The following is a 16,225-nucleotide window of genomic DNA, read 5'->3' as shown; positions in this document are numbered from 1 at the left end:
GTTAAGTCGTGTCTGACTCTTCATGACCCCATGGACCATAGTGTAGCAGAAATCAGAGTCAGAGAGACCACGGGGTGAAGGAAAATGAGTACTTCTTTATTTAACGTGCGGGCTTAAGGCTGGAATCACTTCCAAAGAGCCAGAAGCCCCGAGGCATAGCCACACATTACTTTTATAGAGATGATGACACACAAGCGACCCTTTCTCCCACCCCCTCTCCTGTGGTTTTACAGTTGGTACAGTTGTTTATAGTACAGGAAATGGGCCATAGGACATTCTATCTTGAGAACAAGGATACAGTCTTGCAGTAAGCAAAAAGGCAAAATCATGACTGTGTTGTGCAGTTCGGCTTGCTGACAGGGGAAGTCTCTACATTGCTGTTCCTGCCAAACTATGCTAGCTCAGCAAGAACATGAGACCACTTAGTCTGACCCCCGACATGGCTGCTACATTCCCCCCTTAAATGCATAATTTTATTACAATTATAGCATTTCATTACACAAGTAGACATCTCGGTTGGCAAGGCATAACACAGGATTTTTTATGGCAACTTTCTTATTTAATATCTTGTTGAGCTATTAAAGCATAGCGGACGGCTGTTTTTGTGGCTGAGGCAATAAACAGATTGTTTAAGCAACGCATAAACCAGGGGATGCAGAGGCATAACAGTACCCCTACCACTGCTACTGGTAAAATCAGAACAAATAATGCTTTGAGCCAGCTGAGATCTGGAAGCCAAGAGGTCAACCAGTCAAGCCAATTATGTTGCTCTATTTTGATGTCAGCGACTATTTGGTGCAGTTTGTTGATCTGTTCATCTACAGCATTGCCATTATCAGTTAAGTTAAAGCAACAGAGCTTTTGGTGTGTCTCACAACCCAAATGATGAAGAAGGAAGAGGTAATCTATACCAGCTCTATTTTCTAGAACCGCACCTCTTAGATCACGCAACTTCTTTATTTAATAATGACAATGCTCGTGAGGTGGCATTTATACTTTTGGCCAAGCTGCACGCTAACCGGTTGATTTTCAGACCATCAGCCAAGGCTAAACCTGGAACACCAACTAGTGACATCGCTAAGACCAATTTTTCCGAGTCAGAGTATAGCTGCACATGACTATTACAATCTTCAGTCAGTTGCAGTGCTCGAGGCTGCCGTTGACGGATTTTTTTAGGCCACGGGGGAAGGAATGGCACTAGGCGACTGAGGCAACATGGTTGGTTATCGGACAAGTTGGCAGGAATAAATGACCAAGTGCGGGAACCACATGTCTAAAACTATCCATGAGGCAAAAGTATGTGGGCCTCATTAAAAGATATATTTTGAATTTCATTACAGTGGAAGGGGGGGACCAGGGATGGCTTTACATTTTCCGGAAGATTTTTGACAATTGGGCATTCGCGCACACGTAGCATTTGTTCCAGCAACAATGGGGGTGCGTAAATTCTGTAGGGGGTAGGATCTTTGCAACCACACCCCAATCAGCATTTTGGGAGTAAGTTAAACTTACGCTATAAACTCTTAACATGGTATCTTTTTGAATTCTTTCAGGATGGTTACAGACAGGTATTAGACGTGCTAATAAGCCTGTTTGCAGGTATATCTTTTGGTAAACAAAAATACTTTATCCCAGTGATGTTAGCTAAGTGAAGCCAGTAATTATCAGCAAATTGCTGGGACAAACTACCTTCTCCAGGGGCAGGCCCCCCTTTTTTACATCTTATTAGGGAAACACAATACAACACTACTAACACTACAACACGCATGTTTGATCTTTTTTGGGATCTGACCGTACGCCGGGCAGCTATTCACCTGGCTAGCTGCAGCAGGGTCTAGTCCCCTTCTTAAATTCTCCAGGTGCAGGTCTGACCGTACACTGGGTGGACAGTCTCCAGGTGTGCCCACAGTAAGGTCTAGCCTGAGTCTTCTTACTGCCTTTTCAGAATGATTTTTAAAGGATTTTTAGGATGTCTGTTTACAGTCCATTCCCCTCCTTTCGCTCTCTTGACTTGTGTTTAATGTACACGAGTTCATAGCTGTGGGGGTGGAAAGTATAACAGTTTTTGGTCCTCTCCATCTGGGAGTCAAAGGGTCATTTTTCCCTCTTTAACTCATACTTTATCTCCTGGTTGGAAAGGATGAATCTCTGTAATGGGAATTGAGGCTTATTTTCTAAGACAAAGCGACGCTGGGCTTGAAGAACTTTGCCCAGTGTTTAGACTTCTTGTTTAAGGCTAACGTTTGCTTGCTCTTGATGCTGCTCCAGTGTCAATTATGAAGTCAATGTCATGGCCCCTCACAGTGGCAGTGAGTAGGGGCTTCCCGGGGCTGAGATTAAGGGGGCCCGGTCTGTCTTATTTAAGACTTTTGGCTTTAGCCACTTTAATGAAGGGGGCTTCTTTATACATTTTTTATAGACCCCTGCTTTCCAATTTGGTTGCTAACTAAGCTGTCTCCTCCCTCGCCCGTTCTGGCCCCTTTGGTTTTCTCTTTCATGTATTTGATTTATTTCATTTGGGCATTTACGCCACCAATGTCCATCTTGTCTGCACTGGGCACACTGGTTTATTCTTAAGAATCTTCTGCCTCTGCCGGGTCTTTTTCATTTCTTCGTCTACGTTTTCTTGGGCCTCTGGGTTGAGGGGGGCATACTGGCGATAGGCATTTAAAAGACACTCCAAGTACGCTCTGGGGGCTTCGGTGGCACCTTGCAGCACTTTAGACACTTTGGTTATATTAACTGACTTTTTCATACTTGCTCTCATGGCTTCTAACGGCAGGGTTTGATACTGGGTGAGGTGCTTTAGCCCCGCTTGTGTGTTGGGAGAGAGAACTTTTGCTTTTTCTCTCTTTTGCTGATCTGCCTGTATTGCAGATCATGTTTCAAACTTTTTATATAAAACTTCCCGCTCTATGCACCAGCCTTGTCTTTTTGCAAGTTAAACTCACTTACTTAAACTTTTCTGCCCTACACTAGTCCCAATGACGCACATTTGGGGTAGGCTGTTCTTCTCCTTCTAGTTACATTTTCTCATCTTAAAGAACTATTACATTATTGTGGCTACTTTATCCTGAGTAATAAGCTCTAGGCATAACCAGCTGCTTCCAATTTACCCTGGGGCAACTATGGCCACGCTTTTTCTTTATAAATGTTTTCTCTCTTTGCTTCTTGCCTCCTTTTTCTTCTTTTTTTTTTCTTCTCTATCTGTCTGCCACTTTTTCGATTTCTCTGTCTTTTTCTACTCGTCAACCATTGGGAACCACACTCAGTATCATTTGGAGTTGCAACTAACAGTAAAAACATCTGCAAATATCACATATATTTTATGATATCTAAGAAATCATAAAATATACACAATAAACTTTTTTTTGCAATTTAACACAATGAATGGAAAACACTTTTTGCATGGGTAAGGCATGATGGAGCAGATCCAGCAATTATACTGCTCTTCTGGCTGAAAGCTCAGGGCCCATTAAAATCAAGGGACGGGCATACTCACACACGCAAAGAGTTTTAGGTCACCATTTTTGCATCGGCAACTCTATGCTGCATGAGTTCTGGCAGAAGGAAATCTAAAAGTTATAGATCAAACTTAGCCTGCTGTACACTGAGCTGACTACAAACACAGACACACGGTCTACAGCAATGAGAGTTCAAGTTTATGAAAAGCTTCACAGCACTGTCCATGGAAAGTCTTTGACAATTCAAAATTTTAGTCCATGTGCAGAGTGTCTCTAAAAAGCCCAGATGATGGAGCCAAACAGAGAAGGCTCTGGGAAATGAAGATGAGATGTTTCCAGCAAAGGCTCCCCACTTTGCATCAGTTTAAAAAAGGGGAAGTGTGGCCCTACACCCCTTCTGACAGACAAGGGCCTTTAACTTTTTAGCAAGGCCTCTGTCTAAACAGAGCGGCACAGCTCAGCTCTCTAGCCGTGACGCTTTAACCTGGGCAACTCCTCTGTAAATTTTATTTTACTTCCATCAGGTTCTCACAGACATCTTTTCTAGCTTCTCTGCCTGCCAAGGCCAGACCAGCTAGGGAGTTCGGTGACTCCTCCTGGCTCTGAGAACGCTGACGGAGATAAGCTCATACAGACTTTGACATTTTAAAAACTTACTTTTTTTTCTCTTTCCTTTAATCTGGTACACGAAAGCAAAGTGCCGAAACTCAGGACACTGGGGGGGTGATGGGCATCGCCTTATACTTGTATTTTTTTCAGGCAGCCATTAATCTTCTTCAGGGAGGTGGTGGGGTGATTTGCAGGACTTCAAAGGCAAGCTTCCCAGTTTGTTTGTATTTGTAAATCCCAAGCTTAAAACAGGACACGATGAGGTACAGGGCAGCCAAATCTTTGCTTTGGCACGGGCAACAAATAACTCAGGTTAGCTTTCTTTGCTGGGGTCTCAAACAGGAAAACAGTCTTAATTTAAAGTTGTAACATCACTGACAGCGTCAGCCAGCCAGCTACACAGATTTCACTGTTTTTCAAGACAGTTACTCCAATATCTTCTTTTCTTCTCAATCAGGTTGGGTCTCCCAGCTTACACAGTTTATTGCAGCTTCCAGGAGCATGGTAGTAGCATAATTTTGGCTTGGCCAGGAACATGCTGTCTGGTTTCTCGGTCTCTTCAGCACACACACTCAGGCAGTTTAACACTGGACACTCAAATCAGTGAGATTTCTTCATTGCAGGGAATCCCACGGCAAAAGCTTAATGGTTACGCTCTTCAGAAATCATATGGCTGATGGTCTACAGGCTCTATGAAATTCTAGGACAGTTCAAAGCTAAACACGGCTACCTTGACAGAGATCTTCATCATGGTCTCTCTGCTTCATTCTGCCTTGGGACCGTCCTATGGGCATGGCATACTTTCCACTCGAAGAGGGGTCTAGCCTGTGCCCTGGGGGCTGATTCTTCACCTTTATTTCATTTTGCGCCTTCATCTTCTGGGTCTTCATTTTCAGTTTCCATTTCTTAGGGATTTCATCTCAATTAGGCGAGGTGATGATGTTGCACAACTCAGAACGTTGTGGGCAATTCTCCTGCTGCCCTCCCAGCGCAATAGGCTAACGGTTACTTCTTCGGCCTCACACTCCCACGCTTCGTCAAAAGCCAGGCTATCTTGCAACATTTCTCTGATTAACAGCCTCAGATCTTGTTCTTTTTTTTTTCTCTCAGCTCGACCTTGAGCTTTTTTGCTATTCCCTCTCTCTATTCTGAATCCTTTTAAAAAAATCTTTTTCCTTTTTTTTTTTAACATACATCTCAAGGGGGTGCAAGTCTTGCTTCCCCCACCTCCCATAGCCTCTCTTCTAAGATAAAGACAGACACAAGGAGGGAAAGGGGATTGGTCAGTGAGTAAGGGGTCTCACTGGCCGACACAAAAGGAATTTCACACCACGCACTTTGCTACTGGCCTGGGCACCCGGACAGTCAATGGTATGCATCAGAAACCGCAGTAGCCACTCACACCATCATCAATCTCTCCACTGCATTCATATGTCCCTGCCACCCACTTTTCCCACTTTTCACTAGAGCAGAAAGCAGCTTCCCCAGCTTCCTCAGCTTCCTGCTGAGTACTGGCCACGCTGAGTACTGGCGCCCGCTCGGGGGTGTGATCAGGCCCCCCTTCTACCTGCAAGGAGTAGGTTCTTTTTGTATACGTATACCAACACTGACCTTCTTCATAAGGCGGGGCCCTCTTTTTTTCTGCCCAGTGGCCTTTCTCCCTAAAGGCGGGGCCCACTTTTACTCCATACTTGCCTTACTCCTGAAGGCTTCCAATGTGGGTTTCAACTCAATTGCAGCTGCGATACAGGCAGGGCTCAAGTTCCTTCCTCCGCTTCCCAAGGTTCTCTTGCTGCTCGCTGCCGTTTGGGCGATCCCGGCGCAGGCTCCCTCCCGTTTACCCGACAAAAAGGTCGGTGGCGCCAAGAAAGGGAGGCGTGCGCCGAGCTCTCCCTCCCGGTGCGGCAATAAAGAGCAGGCAACTGCCACCTCTCTGTCTCAGAGCCTGCCACATCCGAGTCACGGCACCATTTATGTAGCAGAAATCAGAGTCAGAGAGACCACGGAGTGAAGGAAAATGAATACTTCTTTATTTAACGCGCGGGCTTAAGGCTGGAATCACTTCCAAAGAGCCAGAAGCCCCGAGTCATAGCCACACATTACTTTTATAGAGATGATGACACACAAGCGACCCTTTCTCCCACCCCCTCTCCTGTGGTTTTACAGTTGGTACAGTTGTTTATAGTACAGGAAATGGGCCATAGGACATTCTATCTTGAGAACAAGGATACAGTCTTGCAGTAAGCAAAAAGGCAAAATCATGACTGTGTTGTGCAATTCGGCTTGCTGACAGGGGAAGTCTCTACATTGTTGTTCATGCCAAACTATGCTAGCTCAGCAAGAACATGAGACCACTTAGTCTGACCCCCGACATGGCTGCTACAATAGCACGCCAGGCCTTCCTGTCCTCCGCTCTCTCCCAGAGTGTGCTCAAGTTCATGTTCATTGCATCGGTGATGCTATCTAGCCATCTCATCCTCTGCCGTCCCCTTCTCCTTTTGCCTTCAATCTTTCCCAGCATCAGGGTCTTTTCCAGTGGGTTTTCTCTTCGCATTAGGTGGCCAAAATATTTGAGCTTCAGCTTCATTAAGAACATTACTAAACTTTTAAATACTTGGTTTCTATGGTGTTTGAAAGCTTAGTTTAGAAATTTGCAGGAGAAAAATATCACATCCACAAGTATGAAATTACTCCTGCAAATCATTTTTGAAATCCAATTGTTTAGGCCCACAGGGTGTGGAGGTTTAACCACAGGAGGGTGTGTGTGTGTACACATGGGGGTGTCTGTAGATATGCTTTCCATTGGGATGAACAATTCATTTGGACAAATGCAGCCTCCACATTCTCCAGTTCCTTTTCCACTGAAGCTTCAGATCTGAAGGTCGGTCTCTTTCTCTCTCATTCTCTCTCTCTCTGAAGATTTTTTTGCCGTGGTTGTACACTCTATTTAACTTCATTGGTGTAGAGTTAGAAAATATAGCCAGCTCAGGCCACTGCTTTTCTTCATTTTGTCAGGAACAGCTTAAGATAGTTGTTTGTGCCTGGAGACTTGGTCTCAGGAAGGGAGAAGTGAGCAGTGGCACCAGTGGGGTGGCTAACTTGCTAGTGACCCTTCATGGTTGCAGAAGGAGAGGGAAATAACTTTAAGTGCTGAGTGGTGGAGATGATTGCATGGTTGCTGAGCAGATAGATACCTGCTGACATAGTCACAGTGGCCTGCAACTACTTTGGGGTGACTATTCTGTTTGCTGTTGCAACCTCCACCACCACATCCTGTGCCTAAAGTTAAGGCTGGGAATCTCCCTCACCTGGGGGCCCCTGGCAGTTTTGCCTATTGGATCATCTGCTGGAAGTGTGGAATGAACAATTTCAGGGACCACTCCATTTTAGAGCCTTTGTAAGCCAAGTATATAATGCAGGCATATCAGTGGGAGACTCCTCCCTCTTAACACTAATGTAAAAAAGAGCAGAGGAGGGCATAATGAATTGTGATAATTACTTTGATGAAAATGAACTTTGTCTGCAGTATGCTGGCGTGGAAAATTAACTAGAGAATCAACGTATTGGCCCACGAATAGCACAATTCTATACGTGTGTACTCAGAACTAAGTCCCATTGTGTTCACTGAGTTTATTCCCAAGTAAGTGAGAATAGGATTGCAGCCTAAGGAGTTAACACTTCTGAAGAATAATATAGATGACCTAAACTAATAGCTGACCTTGGACTAGTTTCTCCTAACTTTTGTTGCTAAATTTACAGTATTTTGTTTTTTATTGGGAAACAATAAATTGTTTTTATTGGGAATTTACTGCAGTTTATCATAATATTTTTTAGTAAGCAATACATCCAAGCTCAAAGTGGAAGTTGTTTGAGTATAAATAAAGCAGAACATAAAGCCAAAGTGACTTTTATCACTTACTTTGGGAATGATTATCTACAGGTCTGCAGTAAATAAATAACTGAGTGACTATATGAATTAGAATAACTTCAGTTGGAAGAATGATAAAATATCATTTTATTTTTAATGTTGTGCTGTGAGTTTAGCTGCTGTATTAACAATACTTATAAATCAACTATATTATAAAATAATTACCTTTAGCAAAGTTAGAACACATTTCTTCTTTGCATGAGAAATACAAAAATATTTGCATTTTTCTGGTTCATTTGTTTTTCTTCTCTGATTTCATCATTAGCTAAGTCCTGTTTTCAGTTGCCTATTACTACTACTACTACCACCATTATTATTATTGCTAAAATTAATTGTTTTTTTCCATTCATCCTGCCTGTACCTTGCTTCTTTTATTTTATCCCAGTTGGGTTTACTGTAATTGTAAGTCACGTTTTGTTGTTTTTCCCTATTCCTACCCTAAGGTTCTTGTTTCTGTTTTGAATTCTGCTGCTCCTCACCTGTCTTATTTTTCCTGCATACTAATACCTTGTTTCTGTGCTTATTTTTCTTTTTATTGGTTAACTTCTTCCTCTTTGCATCCAGTTTAAGATGTTATTTACTTTAGGTATATCCATACTCTATCACCTGCTTATTTTTCAGTGTTGGTATATTCTTGTCCCTTGGTCTTTTTACTTCTGGTTCTTTCTTTTGCCATTTTTATTGTTTTAAAACACTACAGAAAGTAGAAATAAATTAAAAACAACTTGCTGTTATACAGAACACCAAATTCCAAGTATATCTTTACAGTCATTAAAAAGGATTACCAATCATCGACATTCTCATTCCAGTGCAGGTTAAAATATTCCGAAATATTCTCAAAATGATAAATACTATACACGCTTTTCATACCTGCATTGCTAGTTTAAGTGTACTATGTACAGCTGAATCCCACAATTTGATACGCCATTCTCCAAATCTTGGAATTTGAGGGAATTTGGCATACACAATCCTGGCAGCCACATCACATGAAAAAAGCAAAATGTATGTTATATCTGGAGACTTTCTCTTTAAAACAATGTTAATAAATATCTGTATTAACTCTTGTTAATCTTGCTCCAAGAATATCATTAATGCCCTTAAATATGAGCTGCCAATATTTCTTAGCTTTCACAGAAAACCACCAACAGCTAACAAATTCCCCTTTTACTCTCCCACAATTCCAACAAATATTTAAGCCTCTCTTATTAATTTTTAACAATTTAGCTGGAGGTTGGTACCACTGCAGGGTCATCTTTTAAAAATCCTGACGTAGAAAGGAAGCAGTAATATATGTATTCACTTTTGTCCAAAGATAAGACCATTCGTCTGTAGAGATCACGACTAGTAAATTAGCTGCTCATCTGGCCACAGACCCTGGGCTCACTTCCATTATAATAATGCCTGATAGATATTTGAGACAGCACCCTGTTAGGGTTTGAGATCAGAAAATATTCAAACTAAACCTATCCCCTATTTAAACCCTATGCTTAGTGGTTCCAACAGAAAATGACAAATCTGCAAGTATTAAAAAAATCCTTCCATTTCTCAACATACATGCCCATATTATTTTATTTGACCATCTCGCAGCTAATCCTTATTTTTTAAAAAATGATCCTTTGGGTTACCCATTTTTGAAAATTGCCAAGAAAACCTTCTTTGTTAAAAGAATGGGTTCAAATGGTTGCAGCAGGGAAGCAACCATCATGGCTGCTCCCCCTGCCCCCGCACATGCAGTAGAGGTTGTAGGGTGGGTACGAAGCCACTGCTATGCCACGTGCTGGGTGCAGAAGGCATGCCAACCTGATCTGCAGCATGGGGAATAATGCAAATCGTGGTTGTCCACGCAGCGGGGGCAGGGCGAGCAGCCATGATGGTTGCTTCCCCTGCTGCGATCATCCAAACGTGGCCAAAGTTGGAATCCAAAAGAACAAAAGCAATGGGTGAATGAGCAGGAAGTAAGTGTCTTTATTTGTCCTATGATTTCCATAAACCATTCATAATTATGCTACTGTTAATGTGTCCAAACCAGGAATCAAGCAGTGCGTTTAAGGGGATCCTGTCAAACCATCCTCTGATCCTTTGCTGCTTGCAAACCCCATATTTCTTCCATTGTCATACACCATTTTTCTCTGTATACACCATATCTCTGGAGTTCTCTTTAGCCATTTTCAGGCATTTAATCTGGACTTGTTCAAAGGGCTTGATCTTAAATAAGCATATGTAGGGGAAGAGGTGTCAGGCTCAACCCCCAATCTGTGCACCTTTGTTTCTATTTCTGAAGGAAGTCTATGTAATTAGGAATGTCAGGGAAATCCATTGAGGGGGGTAGAGTTCTATGAGTTTTCCTAGGCTTGGTCCCACAGACTTGGTTTCAGTTCCTGCTGCGGTGCTCAACTCGATCTGCAACGAGTCAGGCCAGTTTGCAGATTTTCCAGAAATTTTGCGCATGGGGGGGAGGTTTTTCAATTTGCGCAATTCAACCATAATTTGCACAGATTGCTCAGAAATGTGTTCAAATTGTGGAACCTTCTCAAAGAAAAATATTAAAAATGTTTCCAGAGTTCAGGGAACAGCCCATAGCTCAGCTCACAGTCGCAAAGCGAGTCATACACACCGCGAATTTCCCAGCAACAGAAATCCCTAGGTTTACTTCAGATATTGAAATAAATGCATGTAGGTCAGGGATAGAATCTGCTACCATAATTCACCTTCCCAGACACATGTGATGATTCTGCCTGGGTAGAATGACCGAAAAGGACCCTTACCAGCCCAAATTCATTCAACTGATTTGTTTCTCTCATCCTCCAGCCCTCTTTTTTCTATTCAGAAAACACTCTTAAAATTCATTTGGTTCAGCTACCTTATATCTAAGGGTTTGGGGCCTCCTCCTTCTCCAGTGTTTAATTTTATTTTCTATTTGGTGTTTTGTTCTTTGTCTATATTTGAGACCATTGGGTAGGGTCTGTCTTCTTACATGTTTTAACAGCACACAGTTTCTTAGGCACTTCACAAATAAGATATATTATTATTGCTACATTTGCTTGCTGATCCATGATATAGTTAGAGAGAAATCCTAAGGCTGGTCCAGTGACTGTACATGTCTGGATTGGGAGTTTTCCCCTTCTCTCCATCCTGCAGAAGCACAAAACAGACAACCTAAACATACTCATCCACAACACTTCCCTGTTAGGAAAGTGACAGTGCAATCCTATATGTGTCTACTCAGAAGTAAGTCCCATTGAACGCAATGGGTTTTACATCCAAGTAACTGTGTATAGGATTGTAGCCTGAGGGAGAGTCTGAACCAAAAGCAGAGAAAGAAGAATCCCTACATTTATAATTTATTCCAGACTTGATGGATTGTAGCCTATATTTCCAGCTTGCCTTCTGATACACTGAAGACTAGCACTGAACTGTTTCATTTCGTGTTTAGCTTTTACACAGTATTACTGTTTTTCCATTAATTCTGAATTTTAACACTTCCAGGAGGTTTACCATGAAAAGCATATCAAGAACTTTTGGGAAAAAGCCAAGCATATGATCGAAACTATAAAAATTGTTGGACCTGAAGAATATCTGAGTCAAGCTGATGCCAGGAACATGGGAATGTAATTTTGTTTTTAATCATTTTTCTTTTAAATGCAGATATTAATGCAAAGAAAATCCTTAAGGGTTGAATGGAAGGTGTCTAATTAAAATGAACAAGTAACAAACTGATCTTTTCTGACATGCCCCAGCTACATATTGTGTTTATGAGCAATGTCTATGCTTAGTTGTAAGATCATTTCTTGTTGACTAGGACATAATGATCCATCATTGAGATTTTCAACATATGTTTCTAGAGTAGAAAGGATAACAGTTTATGTTGAAACAGAGCAGATGTTGTGGGTTATTCATCAGCATCTCTGCTAAGATCATTACTTTATTTTTAGTTTATTTTTTTAAAAATTCTACACTGCTTCTCAGCAGAAGATTCCAAGGCAGCTATTTTTTTAAAAAAATCAATATCTAGCATTAACAATAAAACATAATTACATAAACAATAAAAACCAATAAAAATAGCAGGAAGAGCAGCAATAAAAGTAGAGAAACGGTAGGAATGAAATAAATCATCCATTAAAAGTCCCGGATCATAAAACTGCCTTGATTTGGCATCAAAAAGCAAGTAAAGTAGGCACAAGCTGTGTGTCTCCATGTATAACTGGTCCCCCACCACCAAAAAGGCAGTGTCTCCAGTCACTACCAACCTCCAAGGGTGTCAAGAGTATTTGAGCACAGGAAATCACAAATTAAGCATCCCTACTTAAGCACTTGTGAGCAGAATTGATCCTGCTGGCAAGTATTCACAGGGCTGTGCACATCTTGATCCTATGAGTCGCCAACACCCCTTCCTGCCCAAAGCCCAGAAGCTTGTCTTTGGGACATGAGAAACGGGCTGTAGTGGCAGCATTGATGGGGACTGGAATTGTGTCCCAGAATTCCCAGTGGAAAATAGATGCTATGCACAATGATGGTAGATCTTTCTCCTTGGTGGGAATGTCCCATGTAGCATCAGTTTTCCACTGTGTATTCTGGGACTTATAGTCCCAGGGCAGAATCCACTGGGGCGCTTTTGCCCCCACCTATACTCTGGACCCCACAGATTCTGTTGCTCAAGCAGTGAGTCCCACTGATTCTGTTGCGCAAGTGGGACTCATCGCTTGTGAAACAGAGATTTAGCACTTCCCAGGGAAGCCCCCAAATGGGCGGAAATGTTCGTTTCTCAATTGGGACGGTTCAGTGGCGCTTCCTTGTGTGAGCTCCACCAACCTGCTCCGTTCCAGAAACGAGCATTTTTGCTTGTTTTTAGTTGCCGCCGGAAGCACTAAATCTTGGTTGCGCAAGTGGTGTACACTGTTTGCGGATGGAAATTGGTGGGGCATAAGAGAAACGGTGGGGTCATAAATGTCCCATTTGGATTCTGCCCCCAGTGAAAAAAGATGATCTGCCAAGATTCAGTCACCTAAGTCATTGGCCCCCAAGGCCACGGCCCAAGTTCCTTGGTCTTGGGGAAGGGAAAATGGTGGAGATGGCCATCTTTGTGAGCACCTTTAAGCCTTTACCAGCATTTGCATCGAATGCTCACAAAGCCCCTCAAGGTTTTGTGAGCATTCAGTTGGAACACCAGCAAGGGATTGACCCCTTTTGATGCCATCTGCAGGATGTTCGTGCATCCCTAGCCATCTCACCTTTGAAGGCAGCATCACCCAATGGGGATCTGAAAGAGGAGACGCATGTTTGTAAATCTTAAAATTTACAACAGCGTTCTCAAATCTGTGTATGAAAAGAAACTTAATGTATAGTCATATACATTTAAAAGCACATAGGAACAATATAAGGTATGCTGGAATCAGAGGTTTAGGATCTGTTTCATGATGTAGCGCTTTCAATTCAAGTGGATTCTATAACATGTTGAGTCAAATTCTGTGAGTTTCCTGCCACGTCTTTCCCATTACTTCCAGACACACCAACCACTCCTATAAACCAATATGTCTCATGTTGAAGCATCTAGAAGCAACCCTGTCATGTCAATCACCTAAGTCATTTACCCATTCCAAATGTTGATCAGGTTAATTGCAGGATTACTATGAGTGTCAACAGGATAATGTCCCCAGAGAGTTGTGGAAGCCAACTGGATTCACAAGTCTTTGGGAACAGACCACCTGAAGTTGTACTTCACCCCTGAGCTACAACTTGGTCCATTACCAGCTCCATGAGAAACCACACCACCCTTTACTCTCAAATAACCTTTCTACAGAACAGTGAGGAATGCTTCACCCAGTCTATGACTTGCAACATGTGTTGGGCCAATAGTATACACCTGGTTTCTGTCTCATCGGAAGTAAAAAATTAAGCAGTATGTGGTAGATTGTGATAGAACAGAAAATGCGACAGATATTCATAGTGATACTGAAATGATAAATATGGTTCAGCTTGCATGATCAATTCCTGGAATTGTCGCCATCCCCATCCCCATCCCCCCCCCCCACATATTGGGGGAGGTGAACTTTCCAGTTGCACCTAGAAATGTATCTCTGCTTGCACCTAGAAATGTATTACTCTACTAGAGTAATATATGAGGATCACCTCCTCCTATATGTACCTGCCTGGATCCTAAGATCTTCTTCAGAGGTCCTTCTCCGGGAGCCCCTGCCAAAGGAAGTGAGGCAGGTGGCTACCAGGAAGAGGGCCTTTTCTGCTGTGGCACCCCGGCTGTGGAATGAGCTCCCCAGAGAGGTTCGTCTGGTGCCTGCTTTGTACTCCTTTTGGCACCAGGTGAAGACCTTTTTATTTTCCCAGCCATTTTAGCATTCTGGTCTTTTAGCTGTCCTCTTTTAAAACTGTATTTTAAATCTCTGCATTGCTGCTAGGTTTTATTCTGGTTGTACTTTTATAATGTAGTTTTAATCTTTCATATTTTATATTGTTTTATGCTGTGCCTTGTGGTTTCAAGTTTTGTGAACTGCCCAGAGAGCTTCGGCTATTGGGCAGTATAGAAATAAATAAATAAATAAATAAATAAATAAATAAATGTATAAAACATTATTCTTTTTACTTTTATTTAGCTTCCAGTTTGGGACCGATGTAGCCCTGGCAGCTTCCATGGACTCTCCATGGGAGCTTTCTCAAACAGCTTTTTCAAAGGTTGAAAAACCTTTTCATCTCGCCCCTAGAAATGAAAGGGGGGGCAAGGCAAATAGCTCTGGATTTTTGCCTGGAGTAAGGTAACCCCCATGCGATAGTGGAGGAGCTGGATGCCAGGGTTTCCCCCAGGGCTGTACCAATGCAAAAAGCTGTAATGAGACTCTTATCTTATAGGAGAAAACAGGGCTGGTGTGTTCCATAACAATATATCCTGCAAGAAAAATCTGCAACCTATGAGGGACGATTTATTTATTTTTATTTAAAGTAAATTATATCGCTTTTCCAAAATCTCTCAAAGCAGTTTAAAAAACCCCCCTACAACTACTAAATAAAGCTATAAAAATAAAACACTAAAAAGACAAAGCCAACAAAACCCAGGACATATTGTTTAGCTATAGAAACAATACTCTTGGATGCCTGTTTAATGAACTAACTTATATGCTTGGTATTTTAATTTGTTTTCTCTAATAGTTCAGTTGCCAAAGTAAGTGTCTAATGAAAGAAACTTCTTAAATTTGTCCATTCTGTATTCCACTACAACTGTCTGTTTACAGCTATTGCAAGCTATTTGGAACTAGACATGTTTACAAGGCTAATGGCTTGTCTGTCTTTCTTTTTCAAGGGATGTCTGTCGGCAGAATAAAGAATGTGACTATTATTTCAGCATAGATGCAGATGTTGTTTTAATGAACCCAAAGACTTTAAAACTCCTCATAGAACAAAATAGGTATGCTTAAGGTGGGGAAGGAGGGTGTAAACTTACTCATTCCAGTTCTTTCAGTGGCTTGCACAGGTTCACAGAGTAATTCCTTAAAATAGCTTTTTATCATTGAAGAAAGGACAATGTTTCTTACAGAGAAGAATATTTACACATTTCTTTATGTGAAAGCTTGCTTGTCATCACGACTTTGGGTGCTCCTGTTAATGTGTGTTGTGTTCTGTCATTGAGGTTGCTAGTATGGACATGCTACGAGCATGTTTTTTGTGCACCGCAGCAGAAAGGCAGCTCCTTCAGAATGTTTGCTTACAGGTTAGAATATTTTTTTGCGTTTGAAGACAATATGTCCGTAAGTAAAAGAATCCATCACTGAAGGATATAAAGAGCTGCCTTATCAGTCACACCATTAATTCATCTAGCCAAGTACTTTTCTGCCCTGATTGACAGCAGCGCTCCAAGATTTTTCCCAGCTATGGAAATGGAAAAGGCAGTGTCTAAGATCTTGAATATGCAAAGCAAGTTGTAAGGCTTGTCACAAGATCTCAGCCCCTGAAAGAGTTCTCAGCCCCCGCTTATGTCAGAGGACAAGGCTTGGCGCAAACCTCTGTCTCTCTTCTTTGACCTCAGAGCCTCAGCTCATCATAGTGGGAGTCGAGGACTGTCTATCCCTCCTTCCTGCAAACTGACTATGGTTGCAATCTGATGCATGTTAAGAAATGCTGGGAGTTCAAAGTGTCTTTACCGTTCCAAGAGCCTTTTTTCTTCTCTGGTGCTTTGCTACACCTTTTCCTTCACAATATTTCATTGGGTGACATCCAGTGG

The 16,225-nt window shown here is 42.0% G+C and overlaps 1 protein-coding gene across 2 annotated transcripts in view; it reads left to right on the top strand.

The window, feature by feature from the left end:
• PLOD2 (procollagen-lysine,2-oxoglutarate 5-dioxygenase 2) overlaps positions 1-16,225 on the top strand; it is a 97,572-nt gene that overhangs the window by 62,430 nt on the left and 18,917 nt on the right. For both annotated transcript variants that reach the window (XM_084847224.1, XM_084847223.1), the window contains exons 10-11: positions 11,488-11,609; positions 15,308-15,412. In XM_084847224.1, coding sequence (XP_084703350.1) covers positions 11,488-11,609; positions 15,308-15,412 — 227 coding nt within the window. The remainder of the gene's footprint in view (positions 1-11,487; positions 11,610-15,307; positions 15,413-16,225) is intronic.

Source organism: Heloderma suspectum, chromosome 3, assembly GCF_057233095.1.
Source record: "Heloderma suspectum isolate Gila_16-S chromosome 3, 16-S_ref, whole genome shotgun sequence".
Taxonomy (NCBI): Eukaryota; Metazoa; Chordata; class Lepidosauria; order Squamata; family Helodermatidae; genus Heloderma; species Heloderma suspectum.
Note: the sequence above shows the minus strand (reverse complement) of the source record. Positions and strands in the feature narration are given on the sequence as shown.